The sequence below is a fragment of the Bradysia coprophila genome (assembly GCF_014529535.1).
Source record: "Bradysia coprophila strain Holo2 chromosome X unlocalized genomic scaffold, BU_Bcop_v1 contig_12, whole genome shotgun sequence".
Classification (NCBI taxonomy): Eukaryota; Metazoa; Arthropoda; class Insecta; order Diptera; family Sciaridae; genus Bradysia; species Bradysia coprophila.
This window is the reverse complement of record NW_023503293.1, coordinates 6,596,652-6,619,079: the sequence shown is the minus strand read 5'-3', so window position 1 is coordinate 6,619,079 and position 22,428 is coordinate 6,596,652. Positions and strand designations below refer to the sequence as shown.

Sequence of the window (22,428 nt, the reverse complement as noted above, 5' to 3'; positions counted from 1 at the left end):
TTATAAAAATCACGTATGACACTGCTAACCGATTTGCTACCGAATTGTAGTCAGGATATAACGAAAAATATCACAATTTTGATTATTTCGATTAGAACTTCATGCAGGTGGTTATTGTCTGCTTGCATTACGAATAGGGAACGTCTTGAAGTGAAGAAATGAGAGAATTATCTTGAGGATTTTTTACCTAAATTTTTTGTACAGGCGGAGAAAAAATCACACAATGTCACATGTATATTACCAATGTCAAAACATAGCTACCTATGTTTGAAAAGTTTCACTGCAGAGTGAAATAAGCCAGACAGGAGCGGTTCATTTTCGAAACGTCAAATAAGGGGCCTAATACATTGCATGAAAATGAACTCAAATGACATAAATTGAACTAATTTTACTACTAGATTATTCAGGTCCCTGGTCAAATCAAGCGATCCCGCCTGAGTTTTCTCGAGTTTCGTCCCTTTGCATGAAAAACTGCATACGTACCTCACTTCGTTCGGGCCACAGCTATTGAAATTCTAGTGAATTATAATAAAATCAACGTATTCCATTCAGTTCACGCAGTTCGAATCCTATTAACCTTTTCTTAACATCAAGCAACACCACATAGCGATTTGATCAGTTTGTTTTAAGCATCGTGTAATGCTTTATAATCAATCTTGTATTTCATTATTCACGCTGTAAGTAGGGTCGAAATTCAAAATCTTTCTCACGCAAGTCTTTCTAACGCAGCGTCATTTTTATTCAATCCGTCTGTTCCAAGGCCATACGAATTGTCAAACTACTGTCAAATTTTATCCATAGAGACATAACCTCATAAATATTTGTATGAAAACCGAGCTCTGTGGATGAAATCGTGTTCGTTCGGCCAGTCAAATTTCGTGCTTACAGTTACTTGGAACAAACCAGGGCCTATTATTTGGGAATTAATTCCCAAAATTCCCAAATATTCCCAAAATTCCCAAATATTCCCAAATATTCTCAAATATTCCCAAATATTCCTAAATATTCCCAAATATTCCCAAATATTCCCAAATATTCCTAAATATTCCCAAATATTCACAAATATTCACAAAAATTTAAGACCAGGTAGACGTAGACTTAAATAAAATTTGAACGATTCAGTGGATATCATGCTTATAAAATTTGTGATACATAATAAAGTGTTTTAAGCCAGCGGCGTTGGAGGTACCCCAAAAAAATGTATGTGTTGGGGCACCGCATACCATGAGGATAGAACTGTGCAGAAGATTATTTGTCAGCATTAATGTACATTCCACGTTATGACCGCACTATGTGCGGCAAAGATGTACATTGTACTGCTATGATAACAATTGGCTCTATCCCAAATTTGTGCTCAAGCATATTCAACTGTTTTTTTTATCGTAAAGGGAACTGCGTCACGGCCACTTTACTACTGTTCGACAATATGATTAACCATATTTTATTATCAAATACTTGTGCATATCAACGGAAGGGAAAATATTATCTAATTTTCTCAGGCTATAACTAGACGTACAAATTTAGAAGAAAAACCATTCCACGAAACGATTCGTTGTTGTCATTATTCTGTTCGATCGCTGCGGCATAGTTCTACAAAATGAGCGTTTTGTGTGAGAGACCAGACTCCGAATTTTTCCGTACTATCCCCGACTTTTGCGTCGCAGTACAAAAGTTTACTGAAAATGACGTTAAATCGAAATTGGAACACTTCGGGCGTATTTTTGAGAGGCATGGAGTAGCAGAGGAGTTTGGTTTAGCAATGGTGCATCGCCATTTTGATATATCGAAAGACGAAGTTCTCGTCGAAACTCTGAATGATCAGAAATCGATTGGAGTTACTTCGCCTTGGATAATTAAGGGTAAGACTACGCGATTGGTTCTAAATCGCTTACAAAGTTTGGTTTTATCTGTGATAGTTTTAATGGAGAATAATTCGCATAATTAAATCGAGATTTTTCTCTTTAGATACCACTGTGGTAGCACCCGATAATGAAACGTTGTGGATAGAACACGACACGAAGATGAAGCAGTATGTGGTGCCTCAAACTTGGAGCTTCGATAAACACGGTAATCTAAAGCCACTCGAGTTTTTGTCAACCGATTCTCCAATGCAAACACCTGATGAGTCCTTTGCCGCTGAACTGTATTCAGAACTGAAGAATTTGGGCTTAGAAGGAATTTTGGGCATTCGACGAATTGTTAATGTCAAAGGTCGATCATCCTGGGAAACAACTCCTCACAATTCCCGATCTAATGTTGTTGTGTTTGGAACAAGACCCAAAGCTGACGTTGCGAAGAAAATGTTCACCGTTCTGTGGTGTTTCGATGAAAATGGAAAACTTCGTGCAGGTGCTGACTGCCGTGGCCACTGTCGTGGCCACTGTAATGGCCATGACTAAATTCTAAGTGGTGTCTACTGTTGCTCCGTTATTTACATTACCTAATGATAGGGTCGAAGGGCCTATGTATTGAAATGTAAATGAATACTTCCATTAGATATCAAATCCCAAAAATGTCAAACTATTTTTGAATTTATGATTCGAGATACTGATTCGAGATAATAAGAATTTAGCTTAATTTCCCTTTGTCAGTGATCTGAGAGGGTGTGAGAGATATATTGCTTCAAACGGATGTCCACACACTTCCTTTCCCTGTTTTATAGATACACATTTTTGCCATGGAAGGTATGCAGTAATCAAACAGTTTTTGCCAATAGTGTGTCCTACCACTCGTCACTTTTCAAGTTACTGAACCGACGACATGGAGATTGAGTTTTTTTGGAACACATCCAGTTCGGCTGATTACTGATAGCTCAGAATCCTCTTTAAAAATTAAAATTTCAGATTTCTGCACTAGTGTGTAAATTGACATTGTATTCGTAAAAAATGAGGATTTCATTGATGTACATAAAATATTGTTGCTAACACGTTAGCATTTAAAAAGTTTAAACATTGCGCCTTTCTCGGAGAGCTTCGTTTTGTTTCTACTACAGGAGATAAGACGGAAATTATCGCTTTCGTTCAATATGCTCAAATTCTCTAACAAGTTTCACGCTGTGTGTTCAGTCGAATGCAGTCGAGGTTCAACAACTAAAGAGGATTGTTAAGCAATTAGATACGTTCCGCAAATACATTATAAGTGCTTCAAAATGTAATTTTTGATAAGTCGGTTCAAGCAAGTTTTTTTTATGTTGTGGGCACATGAGCGAAGCGACCATTGCTAAAAACTCGTAAAATATTGTAGGTCCTGTCTCAGTTGAGCTACAGTATAGTTTCCACTTAAAAAGAGCACTCCATTTAGCCTCCGTTTACATGACAGTTGTAAAATAGAACAAATGAACTGTAAACGGAGCAAAAAATTGAAATAAATTCAATTTCCGTTCCGTTTGCGTGACAGTTCTTTTGTTCTATTTTACAACTGTCATGTAGACGGAGGCTAAACGGAGTGCTCTTTTTATGTGGAAACCATACTTAAATTTGCAATTTTATTGGTTGACTTAATAATTTTGTATTTGCGCAAAACATTTCAACTTTCAAAAATATGCTCAGGACATCGAAGCATGATTTCATGTTTCGGGGTTTGAAAACGAGGGTTTTTCCAAAGAGAAAATTAAGAAAATAATTGAACCAAGTTTAAGTATTCTTAATCAAGTAACGCAAAAGCTTATGCAAGAATCATAAAGTTAGATAATGTGACAAAAATTCGGCACATCCGCTCATTGTTACAATATCTGTACTGATTTTTGAGGTGATTATGCAGTGATGGACATTTAACTTTCAAAAAGGTTATAAAAATCACGTATGACATTGCTAACCGATTTGCTACCGAATTGTAGTCAGGGTATAACGAAAAATATCTCAATTTTGATTATTTCGATTAGAACTTCATGCAGGTGGTTATTGTCTGCTTGCATTACGAATAGGGAACGTCTTGAAGTGAAGAAATGAGAGAATTATCTTGAGGATTTTTTACCTAAATTTTTTGTACAGGCGGAGAAAAAATCACACAATGTCACAATCACAACGAAACTATTTATTAATTGCATTACACATGTATATTACCAATGTCAAAACATAGCTACCTATGTTTGAAAAGTTTCACTGCAGAGTGAAATAAGCCAGACAGGAGCGGTTCATTTTCGAAACGTCAAATAAGGGGCCTAATACATTGCATGAAAATGAACTCAAATGACATAAATTGAACTAATTTTACTACTAGATTATTCAGGTCCCTAGTCAAATCAAGCGATCCCGCCTGAGTTTTCTCGAGTTTCGTCCCTTTGCATGAAAAACTGCATACGTGAATTATAATAAAATCAACGTATTCCATTCAGTTCACGCAGTTCGAATCCTATTAACCTTTTCTTAACATCAAGCAACACCACATAGCGATTTGATCAGTTTGTTTTAAGCATCGTGTAATGCTTTATAATCAATCTTGTACTTCATTATTCACGCCGTAAGTAGGGTCGAAATTCAAAATCTTTCTCACGCAAGTCTTTCTAACGCAGCGTCATTTTTATTCAATCCGTCTGTTCCAAGGCCATACGAATTGTCAAACTACTGTCAAATTTTATCCATAGAGACATAACCTCATAAATATTTGTATGAAAACCGAGCTCTGTGGATGAAATCGTGTTCGTTCGGCCAGTCAAATTTCGTGCTTACAGTTACTTGGAACAAACCTATTTTGACTCTGCCGCTATTATCCGTAGAGTGTGTGTTGTTTGTATTGAGGGTATTTAGTTTACGAATTAAAGATTAGACGACGACAAAATGTAGTATCAGTAGGAATGAAATTGAAATGTGGACCAACTTAAGATGAATATACAAAATATGGAATTTTTTATTCGTTATTGGATAACTTTTTTTTTTAATTATTATTTTCAATTATTTTATAATAGTTGTTTGTGAGGGCTACATGCGAAAGTGCCTAAAATCAATCGTCCAAAACAGATACTCAAAAAAATTTTCATGTAAGGGGTCGAAAACCCGAGAAAAATCTCGAAACTCCCTCATTTTCGGCCCCGACACATGAAAAGAAATTATTCTAATTAGTTTTAGATTTATAACAAATCAAATATGTTTGAAACGGCATTAGCATCCTCATTTTCAAACGTTTTCAAAATTGATGCACAGTTTCCTCTCTGAATTTCTATTGAATATTGTTGTATCAAGAAATTTGTCGAGCGCTTTTCTCCAGTTTTTTGTTGCAACAGTTTTCCGATTTTATTTATGAATTTCTTAGTGTCCTCTCCCATTGGCCCGAACGTTTCGAAAGCGATGGGAGTGAATATGTAGTCACGTTTTAATGCCATGTAGTGATTATGTTTATGACGTTCTGATTGATCTGCGACCGAGCCAGCGATTTTCGCTGATTGGGCCAGGTATGATGGAGCAACGGTGTCGCTCGTTCCCATGGAGTGATGGTTACACCGTCAACGCGCTTTCCGTCCGATCTGCTTATTCCAGGCGGTTCTAGCATGCTCGGGAAATCGATTTTAGATAAGGCATTCAAGGTTATTTTATTGAATCCTACATGTCTCGGAATTCTGCCAGCGCCCCTAATGCACGATAAACCGTGGTGGCCGTTTTCTTCGACAGTTTTTCCACATCGGCATGTGTGTTTTTCGCATACTTTCCCTCCCAAACGTATGGCAATCGCAATTCGAGCTGTATTGTTGTTCAAAAGTAGTCCCAACTCCAAATTCAATTGACCTAATAAAACATTTGATAAATTTTTTGATTGAAAAATTGAAGAAAGATATGCGGGAATCGCCAAATCTTCAAGTTTTCTTATGCCAATTCCAGCCAATGAATAACGTAACGATGTTTGTCTCCAAACTTTCGGGGTCATTTTAATGTTGCAAATATTTTCCAAAGTTTGTCGAAAAAGTTCATCAACTTCTTCCTGAAGATTTTGAAACATGAAAGTTGGACAAATATGGAATTGTTCTTGAGCTTAACAACCATTTTACTTCAAAATTTTTAGGCCCTGGACGGGACGATTGTGCCAGTGAAATTGTGAGAATTCCTAGACGAAGAAAAAAAACAAATTTTCAAATGAATAATGTGGTCATAGAGAAATCGATCATGGTAAATAACGAAATATTTCTTTTCTTTTTCGTTATTCTGGAACGCACACACGCACATTAACCAACCGTACACACAAACGACAGAATACAAATTTCAAATAAATTAAAATGCAAATGATCTCTATTCGGTTGATCATCGTTCACCTATCAATCATTAGCTTAATTGCCTATATACAATTTACTGATTGGATACCCCATGCTAAGGTGTTATGTTATGTATATATTGGACTTGGCGTATAATATTAAATGTTAATCTAATCAGTTTTTGTTTTACAAATTTGAAAAACGTCGATAAATAATAGGTGTAGATATGTTTATAAATGAGAATCGATTTCTTATGTTTCGTTTTTGTCTGCTGTAGATTGAATAATGTATAAAGCGTTATGGTATGGTATATGGCAGGTATACGGTATGGTATACTATATAATGTACTTAACGTACAAGTAAAATGTGCAGATAAATTAAGTTTTATAAAATCGTGATTAGAATTTTAATTGTTATAAAATTGTTATTTGGAGATCTTTCATTGTTGTTATATGCAATGGATATAATTGCTTGTCACTGGTCACCCTTCTCACCGGTCATATATTGATTCTTCTTTAATTTTGTTAGAATTTTTCCGATTTTTTTTTTTACTTTTTTTGAACCAACACTCTTTTTGCATTCGCTCTACCATTACACCATGAATCATTCGTGTGCATAAAATGCAACATTGGTTTCCTGGCTCAATGTAATTGTCAAAATTCGACCGATCAAAGCGGGTAATGTACGAATTAGTTGAAATCCAAAAAAACGTCTTTGAGCACATGTGATTTCAGAAACGACAAAATTAGATATTCAACAATCGATCGTAAGAAGTACATCTTGGAACGGTAAGTCATAGTCGATTAAATTGTCCAAAAAAGCACTGTCTACCTAAGCAAACGGACACTCTGTTGTATGCTATTTTAGGTGCACAAAGAACAGGTTAAGATACCTCTGAGTTGATCACAAAGCTGTGCCTATTTTAAGGGAATAAATTGCAGAAAATGTCTAAATTGTCTAAAAATTTATATCGAAAATATCCACTGAATCGTTCTTTGGGTGGCAACTGCTTTCAAGTTGTCTTTAACCTGTTTCTTAAGAAACCTATATGATAATGAGAATAAAAGCGACTCTATGATACTCTTGGTATGGTCGTCACGATACATTCACCATCTAAATTTCAAGTGGTCAAAAGTCAAAATAATACGTACCCTACCCATGACAGCGGTAAGTTCGTGTCAGAAAGTTCATCTGTGGCACACACTTCTAGAAGAAATCATTGAAGCGATACACCATCAAATATCCACGACAATAAAAGTCATCCTTATAACCATTAGCACGACAGAGTATAGTTCACCAGGCAGGAGCGCTGAGATTTGACTAGGGACTTGAATAATCTAGTAGCCCTATATTTTTTGCGAATAAAATTTTTCAATTTATGGCAGTGTTCATTTGAGTTCATTTTCATACAGTGTATTAGGTCCCTTATTTGACGTTTCGAAAATGAACCGCTACTGCCTGGTTTATTTTACTGTGCCGTGCAATTAGTCATCTTCAATAACAAGCTCACAAAAGGGACTGAAGTAGTTCGAAAATACTTCAGTTATTTCGACTTGGGCGATAGTGTCTGAGTCCGTGGCTGTTTGTCAGCATCGAAATCATTGGAAATATATGTATTTGTCATACTTTGGGGACGAAAATGAGGGCAATGAGGGTCTCTCGGGTTTTCGGCCCTTTGCATGAAAAATTACAGGTGTAACTGTTTGGGATGGTTGTTTTAGGACTCTTTTGCTTGAAGACTTCGTTCGGCCTACAATTCGTGAAATTACCTAAAGTCAATCGTTCAAAACAAACACAGAAATAACTAATACGAAATCGCTGAAACTTATACGGATAGTAAGTATACCTTCAAAATTGCGTGACGTCGCATGATGTCTTCTCAATTAATTCGTGTGTACACATACTAGGTTACCCACCCTCCGAGAATGTAAATTTGAATGATGCATTTTTGAAGGACATCTAATGGATTCCATTATTTCATTATATTCGTTGACAAAACTGACTGACTGACTACACCTAATATATAAACTGATGTGCATTAACTGTTATGAGTTGGTTAGTGCGCTGTGCTGTATGGTTAGGTGTGGTGAAATTAACTATGCGACATAATGAACTACTGGAATTACATACATTTGGTGTAGACGCATCTACGCTACTCTATGCTTTGAATAATAAAACCATTCTTCAATATGGGTGGTTTTATTAAATAAAATTTTAAATCAAATAAAATCACATTATAATGTCATTGCATTTTATTTATATTCAGAACATAAATAGAATTCCTAATTATTTCAAGAGGAGAAAGAGACAGAGAGATTAAGGTATTTAAATTTTATAGTAGATACATCATGAAAATTCGTTAGTTGTGTCACCCAATGATTAACATTTTACTTAAAAATGAATCAAACGAAAATAAAATTTCAATTTATTCAAGATTTAGCCTTGGCGTTTCAATGGCGGAAGGCACACACACACTCATGTTGAATATATTTTCGAAGAAATTGTTTTCGGAGGATGCTGAATGCTCATCGGAAAATATTAAACAGTTTATTGGGTATTTGTCTGTTCACCTTCGACAAAGGTAATGTTTGGTTTCAGTGCACAAGATCCTTTTATAGGTTTGGCCAGGAAGATTTCCATATGGAAAGGAAGCGCCTCAACTCTGAATTTTTCTGGAATAATTATTTCCTTAAGTTGGCCTCACAGTCATCCGTTTTCATTCCGTTTTGCCTCCGTGTACGTAACAATTGTCATTTCAAACACTATTCATGTGCATGGAGGCAAAACGGAATAAAAACAGATGATTGTTAATTCAGACTTAGTGAAATGGTAGATGATCATTTTGGGACTAGATCATTACTATAGAGTGAGAAAAGACCATTCAACTGGTCTCATTGGAAAAAATTAAGGTCCAGTTAACTAGGAACAAACCAGTTAATTTAACTGAGCTCGATGGGGCACACTCTTTTCGACATTATCTTTTAACACTCTACCAGAGTTTCGCTGCTCTTTGTTGCTGATCTTTGAGACTATTTCATTACCGAAATATTTTACTGTGCCAGTTAGTAAGCTAAGTGACAAGCCTTGTGCCGGTATCGGGTAATCTGGCACACGAAGCAAAAATATGACATTCGATGTGGGATAATTTGGCACACGGTGGCAAAAGAATGCACTTTTAAACTAAGTAAAAGGTGAACTCGCACACGCAAATTCATGGCTGCAAATGCTTTTTAGCCATCTCATCGACTTAATGACTCCTTTTACAAAATTTTGGTATCGAAAAATTGTGTGCGAGTTAACCTTTTAAGTAGTTGAAAAATGCGTTGTTTTAGCACCGTGTGCCAAATTACCCCACGCCTAGTTTAAAAGTGCGTTCTTTTGGCACAGTGTGCCAGATTCCCCGCAGACCAGTTAACCGCTTTGCTGTTGGGTTGGTATAGACAAAGCATGGGTTTACACATACGTTTATGTGAACATATGAAAGTTTTTTCGAACCTTCATAAGTGAAATAAAAACATGCGACTTGAGTTTTGCGTCTTCCATATAAATATAAAGCGCAATTACATTTGTTGAAATGTTAACCGACAGATGACTAAGCCTTCATTATCGTCAACGAATCCGTGCAATTAGGACAGGAATATTGTCTAATCAATGATAAGACATTCGACCACTGTTGCGATCTGAGAAAAAATTGAATGCTTTTGCATTAATATGCAGTTCAAAATACCATTTTTCATCAGGCCATGGCGACAGTGGAACTCGAGACAGTGCTCTATCGAATACTAATGATAGCTCAATATGGGGTTTATGTCTTCCATTGGAGACTCCATCACCCAAATGAAGTGACTTCTGTTGGTTTTCTCTATAAAATGTACCTCTCGGAGAGGAACAAACGACTGCTTTTTGATACTAATTTTTGTAAGCTCGAAATCTAATGTGTTTAGTGTGGACACATTAGATTTCGAGCTTACAAAAAACACAACGTACTTACTGCACCTGTAATAAGTAAATTCATCAACCGTTATTTCACCTCACAACCTTTTCAGAGTTGTGTCACCAAAAACATCATCAAATTTTTAAGTATCGAAATCACTGTACCAAACTTTCCTGCGCACAGAGATATATGACTTTGTTTTAGCAAAAAGAAGATAAGGAAGTCATCATGTCGTCGGTGCGATAAACCCTTTCATAATAATTCATAATAATTAGACTGATGGACTGAATAATGGATTTTTGGTGCTCCAGTCAGTTTCAATTACTCGACAATACAACATGAAAGTGTTTTTATTCAGTAGCTTGGTGCTGGTAGCAGTAGGTGATCTACACACTACTTATCTATTTCGATTTTACAGTTGCTGATTCAAAAGTGTCGTTGATATAGGTCTGTGTTTGGCAGCTGAAAGCCAACAATTGACCGAAGAGAATTGGCAATGGATTCCAACCATCAACGGGGAAATGGAATACGTTGACATTAATGCTATCGATATGGGTATGGAGCCTGCTTTCAATGGAATGAATGACATCCTTTTCCGTTTGTTCACCAGAAGTATGAGAAATTATTTATGAAAATTCTTGAAAATTTCGAAATATATTTTCAAGAATTTTTATTATAAATTTTCACCAACAATATCCTGCTAACGTTTTAAAAGGAAACAGTGGTCAGAACGACGGACAAATCATTCGAATTTACAACAATAACGATTTGATCAACAGCCATTTCAATTTCAATCATCAAACAAGGTTTCGAATTCACGGATGGAGTGAAGGAGGCAACCGAACTGGTGGATCTTTCAGAAACGCTTTCTTGAATCGTGGTGAATACAATGTCATAATTGTGGACTGGGGTGCTGGCGCAGGAACACCGAATTACGTTTTGGGTGAGTAGTGTTGGTAAAAAGTAATGAGAATTTTCCTTACTAAAAATTATTGTTCCATTGTAAGCTCGCAGTCGAGTTAATGAAGCGGGTGCAGTAGTGGCACGGTTTATTGATTGGTTAAATTCAGCCGGAGTAGCATTTTCATCAATTTCCGGTAAAGATCTTTCAATATTTTTATAAGTAGATTACTCAATACGTTCTTGGTCCGGTCAGTCATCGGACACAGTCTAGGTGGTCATGTAAGTAAACTACTTTAAGAATGGGAAAGTTTTATTTTACCCAAAAAAAATGGTTTTCAAAGGTATGCGGTGCAGTCGGTAAAAGAGTGACGCGTGGTCGACTCTCTTCGATTGTAGCTTTAGATCCGGCGGGTCCACTATTTACAATCGACAGACCCGAAGATCGTCTTCATTGGACGGATGCAGATTATGTAGAAGTTCAATTCACCGACATCGGTAGATTGGGCTTCTCTCAACCGATTGGCCACGCAAACTTTTATCCAAACTGGGGTAGGCTTGGCAAAGCTATTTCAGAATTTGTTTTTTGTGTTCCACTTTAAAATTTTCCATTTAAACAGGAACTAGTCAACCGGGTTGTGGAATTGATCTAGCCGGAAGTTGTGGACACGCTTTAGTCAATGATTTCTTCGAAGAGGCGCTAACGCCGGCCAGAATTTTTGGTGCTATCAGATGTCGTGGATTTGCTGATATCCAGAACAGAAATTGTGTCATCAGCGGGCCAAGCAGAAGGATGGGCGGTGAGCCGGTCAATGATGGTTTCAGTCCCGCTGGAAGTGTGTACTTTTTAACCACCAATCCAGCAGCTCCATTTTCTCAAGGACCGAGATAATAGCAGTACCATTGTCGACTTAAATAATAGATTCGTAATACAATCAATTGATGATTAGATTACCAATTTTCGTTGACGTTTTTTTTTGTTTTCATTTGTTTGTTGGCGCTCACTTTCCACTTCACTGGGAACCACATAACCAAAGTTGAGATAACCTTTATCATCGCAGCAAAGAGTAATCATAAAGCCATTCATATTTTGAGACCATTGACGTCTATTGCTATGCTATTTTTATCGTCATATTTTATCTTCACACCTAAAAACTGTGGGATACTTACCTCCAGAGAGAGACTTCTGAAAAAAGTACTGATTCAATTTCATGGAAGACTTGTGAACTTTTACAGCATCGTGAATTGTCTGCATAAGAATTCAAATATTACGTTCATAAGTACCTATCAGCTAATTTAAATCAAGTCGCGTCAGCAAATACGCTTTCAATGAACGACAAAATTGATTAAAGGTGAGAGAGAATTTGTGATCGTTGGCGGAAGGCCATCAAACAACGTCGAACCAGAATAAAGACTGAAATGAAATTAGTCTCACAACAGAATGTCAATGCCAAACTAGGTGTTACTAGTGAGTGTAAGACATCAACCAATTAGCGCCAAACTATTTTTGTTCGCGATGCATTAGGGATGACGCATATAAGACTATAGAGAGGTTTTTCTGAAATATTTATGTTAAGGGCAGTTTGGGAAATTTAGGAAAATGTTTTCCCAAAGATTGTGTCCTTAGTAAAAAGTCGGTTACATTTCGAAAAAATTGTCCAATTTTTCGATATTTTTTGTCCTCGGAGTTTAACTTTCAAATGCCGACTTTTGGTTAAGTTTTCAATCTTCCTATTTTCGAAGTTCAGAGTGATGATTTTCACTCAGTTCGTAATTCGTGGATGAATTCTTAAAGTTACCAACACTTGAGAACCACCGCCCCAAAAAAAAACATCCATCTTGTCAGGGTTTAAAGAGAAAGCAAGCCCAAGTTAAATTTAACTTCGGGGAAGCTACAGCGATAAATTCTCTAAATGACCTTCTTTTCGGTATCGGGGAATCTGGCACACTGTGCCAAAAGAACGCACTTTTAAACTACGTATGTCATCGACTTAATGACTCCTTCTACAAAATTTTGGCCTTCTTAAGTGTCCACTCCACTCAACAAATACTCCGTGAGAGAGCCGTGAGAGAGCAAGCTGTCAAATAAACAAAGATAAAAAAGGAAAAATTGATTTTGTCTCTCTCACACTGAGTACGTTTTTGGTAAGAGGAAACCATCGATATAATATAGATTGGTACACACGAAGAACGAAAATTCGGAAATATATCACACACACAACGACAAAACATTTTAATCACAACACAAAACGAAGCGATGGGACATTAAAAGGTATACATTCAAAAAGGAAAGAGACATTAAGATTTTGAAATATTTGTGTGGCTTTAAGTATAGTTTCCACTTAAAAAGAGCACTCCGTTTAGCCTCCGTCTACATGACAGTTGTAAAATGGAACAAAGGAACTGTCACGTAAACGGAGTAAAAAATTGAAATAAATTCAATTTCCACTCCGTTTGCGTGACAGTTCTTTTGTTCTATTTTACAACTGTCATGTAGACGGAGGCTAAACGGAGTGCTCTTTTTAAGTGGAAACTATACTTTATTATGCGCGCTTTCTCAGAACGTAAGTTACGTTACACATACATTCTTACATTCTTTCCGCACAAACGTTGTTCGTGTGTACCAATCTACCCTATATTGCATCGATGGATACTTATATACTTATATATTATATATTATCACGTTTTGCCTCCGTGTACGTAACAATTGTCGTTTCAAACACTATTCATGTGCACGGAGGCAAAACGGAATGAAAACAGATGATTGTCAATCCAGACTTAGTGAAATGGTAGATGATCATTTTGGGACTAGATCATTACTATAGAGTGAGAAAAGACCATTCAGTTTATTTAGCTGAACTCGATGGGGCACACTCTTTTCGACATTATCTTTTAACACTCTACCAGAGTTTCGCTGCTCTTTGTTGCGGCTCTTATGCTTAGTTTCCTCTTACCAAAAAAAGTACTCCGTGTGAGAGACAAAATTGAATTTTTTCAATTTTTCTTTGTTTATTTGACAGTTTGCTCTCTCACGGCGCTCTAACGGCTCTCTCACGGCGTACTTTTTTTAAGTGGAATCGGCACTTTAGAGACTATTTCATTACCGAAATATTCTACTGTGCCAGTTAGTAAGCTAAATGACAAGCCTTGTGCCGGTATCGGGTAATCTGGCACACGAAGCAAAAATATGACATTCGATGTGGAATAATTTGACACACGGTGAAGTTCTGAGAACTTGTATAATTGTATAATTGCCATGCCACTTTTTGTCAATGGAATTTTCATTTTTTTTTAATATCCGCTACCAGTCGTTGCTACCAAAATGCGATCAACTCAATCAGCTCTTTATTTCTCTCTTTCTCAGCCAAATTGTCAACAAAAATACCAAAATTGTTGCATTGCTGAAAAAGTTACATTGCGCCAAAACGGAGCGTCTTTTTTCAGTTTGCATCACGTAAAGTTTTGTTAATTGTGAAATATTTCAGTTCCCGACCCAAAAAAAACACTGAAAAAATCAGATAATCCATTATCTAACCAACGCAATCATTAAATCGCTTATTTCTCCAACTTCTCTTATTTCTTCATAACGAATATATAGAGAAATGAGAGAAGAGACGCAAGAAATTTAGAAAAAATTTAGAGAGTTTATCACTGTATCAGTGTGAAAACCCTAAATTGAAATAATTTAGAGCGCGGCTCTACGAATCTTTAAAAACAAGCTTTCCATCTCTACTCTAATTTCGACATTTAAGCTGCCAGCGGACTTACTCCGTTTAGCTCTCCGTTTACGTTTTAACAATGGAAAGTTGGAGGAGCTTCCATTGTTCACTCGTAAACGGAGTGCTAAACGGCGTAAGTCCGCTGGCAGCTTTAAACTATTTTAATACGAGATATAACTCTTGCACTGTGTAACACTGTAACACTGTCTGCATTTTGGACAGAACCAAAAAACTTAAATGTTATGATGCTTTGATTTTTCCTTCAGTTTCATCATCGATATGTTTTTCTTTAAAAGAACCGCGTCCAGGGTCGATTTAATTTTTTTAAGTCAGATCTCGAACCAAACGTGATCGGATTACATTTTACATTTTCTTCGAGTTCTTAGGCTGCGAGCGCACTTACGCCGTTTAGCACTCCGTTTACGAGTGAACAATGGAAGCTCCTCCCACTTTCCATTGTTAAAACGTAAACGGAGAGCTAAACGGTGTAAGTGCGCTCGCAGCTTTAGACGAACAACCAAACCAATCAATGATTTACTCATTCGGATATTAAACGAGTAAGATGTTAAATTGCACACCTAAGCTGTCTACCTCTATGAGCTGTCGTAATTCGGAAGGAAAACAATTTCCCATGAAATAACAAGAGAATTATCGGAAAATTTTGTGTTATTTTCACTGGAAATTGTTTTTTATCAAAATTACGGCAGTAAGTACATCTCTCTATCACCAGCACTGCAAATGAGGTATCAACGGAAAGCTTAGACAATGTATGTTACGACTAGCATGTTAGGTTCACATTAAGCGTCATCAGTACCAGCCCAGACCTGTCTAAAGTTCACACAGATTTTGAAAATTTTTCTTGCAAATTTTTGCAAACATATATCAATGAATCTAATCAAACAAGCATGACCCGAAAGTACGTAAGCTCAGCTTTCCAACGAGCCTATTCTCACCCGGAACGATCATTTATAACGGCCAAAAAATTCGGATAAAAAACACTATTTTTCCAACTTCGGAGATCTTCCACCAGCAACTAGGTGTGGCTCGAGACTGTGTGAGGCCTGTTTTGAGGTCTACTGGCAAAGACCTTTCAAACCATGTATATATCCCAGACGAAATGGGTCCGATTTTGATAGATGGATTTCCAAAAGAATCCCTCTATGTGATTTTGTTACAACATTTTTGTATAACATATGTGAGACATGAAGTAACGCATGTAATTTTAGGAATCCGAATTTACTACTTTTTTTACTTTGTCAAACGAATCCAAATTTTTCCATGTTCGAAAGAAGGATAAAGTAATATGCTGGGATGAGTCGATTTTTCGATAATATCAAACCGGGCTTCTAAACCTTCCTGGTCCAACTCATTGAGGTCTGTAGATATTTTTAGGGCATTGCATAAGATAATTTTTTTTTTGTGATCAACCGATTAGCCTCGCAGACTTTTATCCAAATATTAAGGGTTGAGGCGGGTAAATTTTTGAGAATTTGTAATATGTTCCATTTCAACTGGGTTTGTGGACAATGTCACGTGGTAGGAATTTTGTTGTCAGGTGTCAAATAACCAACAGGTTTATTTACGTAGTTTAAGCAAAGAAAAATCTTTTTGTTTTGTTAAGAAATAATTAAATTTTTAATTATTTTTTGTTTTTAAATTTTTATTGTTTTGATAAATTGATTTTCGTTTAATCTTGAATTCTTTCTTCTTCATCTTCTTCATTTTTAAATGTAAAATTTCTATTTATCAATTATGTCTTCTTCAAAAGCAAAACGTTTCTGTATCCTTACAACCTACACAACATAAACTTAAATAATTCGAAAATAAAAGGAGAAAGAATTTATAAATTGAGACAAAAAACAATTTTCGTCTAAAAAATTGTAAAAAACCAAAAAAGAAAAGAAAAAAATATTCTCAGAACTGGGGGATTATATATTTTTATATTTTTTTTTTTGTTTTCTTTTTCTTTTTGTTTTTTATTTTTATTTCTTTGTTATGTTTTAACTTGTTAAATTTATTAATGAGTTTGACTTTTCGAATGAGCAATTAACCATTGCAGTGTAATATCGATGTTATCTTTTGCCTTACATGAGATGCTATAACAACAGATTTCTCTATCTTGAATACTCGATAAATTCCTGAAACGAGATACAAAAATATTGATTTTAATCATGCGAGTCTTTGTAGCTTATTCGTAAGTTGAAATGAAGTTAAGTTATCGCCATATTGGAACAAATACAGAGAATGTATGAAATTCTTGTAAATTCGAGAAAATGAAGAAAACTTTACTTTCTCAAAAATATGCTTGTGTCGATTTCATATGGGGACTGAGTTGGATAGAGATCGAATCATAGCGATGGCGGCTATATTTATATTTCTTAACTTCATCCAGCTCGACCTACAGTGTTTTTGGGAGAATACATGTCTATATTTTCTTGGATTTCCCATGTTTTCGTGAATTTTCCCAGAATACATTTTCGGAAAATGTAGGAAAAGTCGGAAAGATTTGAGAAAACTTTAACAAAAATAGTCCTGGTAACAAGTATTTGTACCAGCAGGATCTTATGGCCACAGAACTGTAATTTTCGGGTCACGCCGGACGGCGAAATATAAAGAAGAGATGAGCTTGTGTAGCACATTTTTAAGCCCACAAGTGTATTGTAACAACGAAAAGGATAAATTAAATTGATGAAGCTGAGAGAACGAGAATCTAGTGTTGCCGCACATTTCGTTAAAAATGTGTATTGGTTGACATGATGACTCCAAATCTCTCAAGTGTACTATAGAACTGATTAGTGTGAAAAATTTGTTTCAAGTCCTTACTATTATCTACTTTCTGGCAGAACTGTGGTAAATGTACGGGGCTCACCTGTCGCCCCACCTTTATTGACACAGTCTTTCAACATGATCTTTGTGGCAGGCGAAATATAATTTTCAATGAAAATCGAAGACGACGGACGCAACTTACATTCGTTCAATTAGACCAGTCTCATCCAAAGCTCCAGGCAAATCTCTCTTATTTCCTAAAACCAATACAGGAATACCATTTAACTGCGGCTTATCCAATAGTGAATGTAGTTCATTCCTCGACGCCTCCATTTTATCTAAATCGGCTGCATCAACCATATACCTGTAAGCATTAATGCGATTCATCTGGTTAGTCGTTGTTTCGTTCAATCATGTTCAATGGGCTACGTACACTATAGCATTCACTCCGCGACAATATCGTTCCCACATCGATCGGAATCTGGGCTGACCGCCAATGTCCCAAACTTTTATTGTTACGTTACCTTTTGTGATTTTTCGCATGTTGAAACCGACTGTGGGTATCATATCTTCACTGAATTGACCAGACTGCAAAGGAGACGATCTTGATAATATAATTTTTGATCAATCATGGTCTTCAGTTTGGGTACATTTGTTTAAATGGGAAATTCGACATTCTAATAGAATATTCAATGCATTCGTTGCAGAAAATTTAATTATGATTTGAGTGACTTTCTTAACTGACACCTAGCGAAGTGTCCGAACTTCAGACACGTAATGACAACAATGTTTACTTACTCGTACGACTCGATTCGTAGCTAAGTAAAAATTGTTTCGGTGTAATTTTCGTTGAACAAGTGCAGCTTCGAGAGGTAGATAAATCCGTCCGTCAAATATAATTTGCTCCGTAATCTTTAGCAAAACAAGGAAATCGGTTGCGAAAACAACACCAAATTTGTACAAAGAAGTCGCTGAAAAAAATCTTTGATTGGAGAAATGGAGATGGAGAAATTAAGTGTGTCCACGCACTTGAGGCCAACACACACTAGCATCTAGTGTCAGTTGGGAATATGATATTTCTATTGTTAAAATCGGTTTTGACAGATTTTAGCTTATTTAAACAATAGAAATATCGTATTCCCGATGACACTAGATGCTAATGTGTGTTGGCCTTTACGACGTTTAGCTCTCCGTTGATTATGAAACAATAAAATTAACGGCGTATGTGCGATTACAGCTGAAGGTTCATCTGCCGCTCATGAACGTTCTTGAGTCTTCAACCGATTGGTAATGTCACATTGTTATCACGAACTAAGTGAGTTTGCGGAGTATTCTTTTGTTCAAAAGAGTGTGGTAACTCAATCAACGTGACATACTGGTAAAACAACAATTCATTCGGATTTATGTGTTATTTGATTTGTAAGTGTTGGGACTCAGCGCAGTTGCGGTCAACAATAAGACCGCTAATGAAGTAATAGACCTTCAAATGTTAAATAATTCAAGTAAGTTACTGGATTGAAATGAATATTGACAAGGCGATATGAGGGTAATAACAACAGTTCAAGACATTAGTTTAGTGGATTTATATTTATATTAGGCTGTCTACCTGTAGAAACACTCATAACAACGCAAGTTTGACATAAAATTCTTTTGTTTTCGGGCTCATTGCGATTCATTTCAATCATCAAAATTTCGTAGTCTTCGCAAGTTTGAAGTTTCAAAACATTGGAAAAGGGACGAAAACAAAAGAATTTTATGTCAAACTCGCTATGTGTATCAGCACAACCCCTTTCTCAATTAATTTTTTGGTTTTTTCGAAAAGTAATTAGGACATTTTCGAAGTTCAACGGAGTAACGAGTTTCGGATGTTGTTTTGCCGCAATGAGTTCCATTACCGAAACGTTGATACCACAGAAGATCTAGTCTACGTAAGAATTGCGGAAGTTCGTGAAGGTAATCTATCGAATTTCCAGAAATTCCAGTATTCCGTTACTGTGATCGAATTTCGCTCATATCGAGTAATATTTAGAGTAATTCGAATGAACGTTGTCAGTCTTTAATATGCCCAGAAACAAAAAAAAAAAAAAAACAAAAAAAACTGGGAAGACACTAAATATCTAATTCTCATCAACCAAAACCACAGCCATTCATCTAATTTATACGCAATGACTGAGTGCCATTTACCAAATTCAGTTTGTGGCATGATATCCTTTAGATGTCAGTGTCAGAAATATCGATTTTTAGAACCGAGCAATTTTCCAATTTCTTTTTTCTTTTGATAAAGTGTACATCCGTGCACGTAGCATTAACATTGAAATAAATTTATTCAACGACATGAATATGATAAGATTGTGCTGTGAATTCATATATTGAAAATTGGAAAACAAAAAGAACGAACGAACATCAAAATGCATATTTCTGACATGTAGGTACAGAATGTTATACAGCCAGTTCATCGGCGACGATTACGGTGTATTAGTCATTGTTTCGATTTTCACACACCAAAAAAAAAATGCCCAATTTGACGTCGCATTTTAATAATAATCGATGATGAATATATCGTCCAAACACAATAAAACTCAAATTGGGATTACGAGTAACAACAACACCAATAAACAAAAGAAGTGAAACATGTTTTCATATGTGAGATTACCGCGATAACATTAACAAATGTTGTTTTTCCCGAGTACTGCAACCCGACCAGAGTGAGCTCCATTTCTTCTTTCCAAAACAGGCTCTTGAACCAGTCTAATATTCTATTTATTATTGCTAACATGTTTGTGGTTTTATTTAAAAATATTTTCTAATTAAACGTAAGCACAACACAACGCCCAACACTTTTTTTCGGAAATTTTCAAAAATATGGAAACAAGCAAATCACTAGACAACACCAACACCAAGAGTGTGTGACACTTCGAACGTAAGTGGTAATGGCTAGCAGATTTATTTATTTTTGTCAGGTTGAATTTCCACAGACAAACTGAGTAATACCGGTAATACCGTTTAGAGGGTTTAGAGCTTTTAATACAAACAATACCGCAAATTTTTAAACTGGTGATTAACACCGAATCTGCTTCAAATTTTTATTGGAATACGTACAATAAACAGGGGCGGATTAAGGTTTTCAGCGCCACTGGCAAACGCAATTTAAGCGCCAATTTTTCTATATGAATTTCATATAACAAGGTGGTACTAACGAAAATTGCTGCTTGTTTAAGACGTGCATTCCGGAGACTATTGAAATGAATGATAGTGTTACGATAGAAGTGGAAGAAATGTAATTGCGAGCGCAGCGAGCAAGAAATTTTCAAAAATAAGGTATCACTACACAAATTCTGATACCATCAAAAAATTCTTTTTTGATTATTGGCATGGCACTGACTGCTGGTGTGAGTTAAAAGTTACTTTTAGTTTATGAAGACCACATCACAATTCGTAGTTTTTACGCTAATTCAATGGTCGAGCTTTTTCTTTTTCGAGGCATCAGATTTCCTTTTTTAACCTGATTTACGCTCTTGTGTGTAAAAGGCAAATGGACATCAGCTCAGCAACTCATTCTGAACTAGTTCAAGTGATCGAATAGGCGCTGTTTTCTCGTTTTGTGACACTTTCCATGATGTGAAGAACTATAGTTCAGAATGTTTCATTTTAGACTTCACCATTCATGTTTCCTCGCAAAATAATTCCTTTTTGTAAATGTTTGGACTGAATACTATGACATACGAATTGCATTTTTCACTTTTAACCCGGGGACTCCTGCACTCGTCAAAATAAAAATTTTAAAAACTACGTGTGTACTGTGCTTTATGTGATTCGGCATCCGCAAACTGTCTATAGGTTTGTGACAGATTACGAGCGGCGCAGGCAAATTTTTTTTTAATTTCAGTTTGAAACTAATAAACAATTTCTCTTCAGACAATAGTTGTCCATTCTGTGGCTGAGCTCAGCGCCAACTGTTTCCAGCGCCATGGGCACGGTACCGAATTCCCATAGGGTAATCCGCCACTGACAATAAACTAGGTGAGATCAAATTTTAATTTCTATCCATAACCTAGCCAAACAACATACATTTTAAATGCAAATACAACAAGTCCTATGAGTGTAAGTAATTTCAGTTCACATACTTCGTTGTATGTCTGAAAGTTATTCTTTTTATAACATCTGAAATTAATTAATTATAGATGAGCCTAAGGTGGCCTCAGAGTCATGCGTTTTGTTTCCGTTTTCATTCCGTTTAGCCTCAATGTACGTGACATTTGATATAGTTCAAACAATAGGTCTAAATGTGCTAAATTGTTTGAAATGTCAACGGTCATGTACATGGAGTGAAATCGGTGACAAAACGAATTTTGATAAATTTTGATCGTAAAGAATTAGGCTCTCGCATATGAATTTATTTCAATTCCATATACAAACAGCAACCAAAAATTATTCTACACTATGCCAAAATAATGTGTCATTTTTTTATAAGGTTGATTAAAAGTGACGAATTTAAATAACAAAATTTAAAGGGTCAAATTCTAAAATTTAAATGATATTTGGTTTGATTCTTTACTAAACATCCCGATACTTTTATGTGTAAATTGTAACAGCTTGAATAATTAAGATGGCGCGCTGGTCGCATGTTGACGAACGTTGGTAATTCTGCTAACTTTACCAATACTTTTTACAATTAAAAAACAAATAAGCAAAATTTTGATGTATGTTAAAATATGTAAAATAATATTCGACATCCAAAAAAATGTAAAAAAAATTTAAGAGAGAACCTAATTAACTGGTCAGTGACGAGTGTCAAAAAATCCAAAACTGTTATGATCAGAGCGAGAAAACCGAAGACTAATTATTATAACTTGCCTTCTAGTACTTGTCAAAGTATTAGCTTCTCTTTCAACGTGGTACGTTGATAGCGAGAGGACAGAAGATCGGTTTAT

At 35.9% G+C, this 22,428-nt stretch overlaps 3 protein-coding genes and 1 long non-coding RNA gene across 4 annotated transcripts; 2 read left to right on the top strand and 2 right to left on the bottom strand.

Moving 5' to 3' along the window:
• Positions 1–1,531: 1,531 nt before the first annotated feature.
• Positions 1,532–2,521, top strand: LOC119067364. Its single transcript, XM_037170279.1, has 2 exons — positions 1,532–1,859; positions 1,966–2,521. The coding sequence occupies exons 1-2, from the start codon at positions 1,598–1,600 to the stop codon at positions 2,397–2,399; spliced, it is 696 nt and encodes a 231-aa protein (XP_037026174.1). The 5' UTR covers positions 1,532–1,597; the 3' UTR covers positions 2,400–2,521.
• Positions 2,522–5,230: 2,709 nt separating this feature from the next.
• Positions 5,231–22,400, bottom strand: LOC119067368. The gene is made up of 4 exons (XR_005085926.1): positions 22,390–22,400; positions 14,758–14,887; positions 5,905–5,910; positions 5,231–5,242 (listed from the first exon to the last, which is right to left on the bottom strand). It is a non-coding gene; the product is annotated as an uncharacterized LOC119067368 (long non-coding RNA).
• Positions 10,375–11,967, top strand: LOC119067362 (lipase member H-like). Its single transcript, XM_037170277.1, has 7 exons — positions 10,375–10,493; positions 10,560–10,724; positions 10,828–11,055; positions 11,120–11,209; positions 11,269–11,294; positions 11,357–11,564; positions 11,633–11,967. Exons 1-7 carry the CDS (start codon positions 10,451–10,453, stop codon positions 11,902–11,904), a joined length of 1,032 nt encoding a protein of 343 aa, XP_037026172.1. The 5' UTR covers positions 10,375–10,450; the 3' UTR covers positions 11,905–11,967.
• LOC119067366 (ADP-ribosylation factor-like protein 8) lies at positions 16,667–20,421 on the bottom strand. Its single transcript, XM_037170281.1, has 4 exons — positions 20,151–20,421; positions 17,931–18,085; positions 17,700–17,861; positions 16,667–16,869 (listed from the first exon to the last, which is right to left on the bottom strand). Exons 1-4 carry the CDS (start codon positions 20,271–20,273, stop codon positions 16,749–16,751), a joined length of 561 nt encoding a protein of 186 aa, XP_037026176.1. The 5' UTR covers positions 20,274–20,421; the 3' UTR covers positions 16,667–16,748.
• Positions 22,401–22,428: the final 28 nt, after the last annotated feature.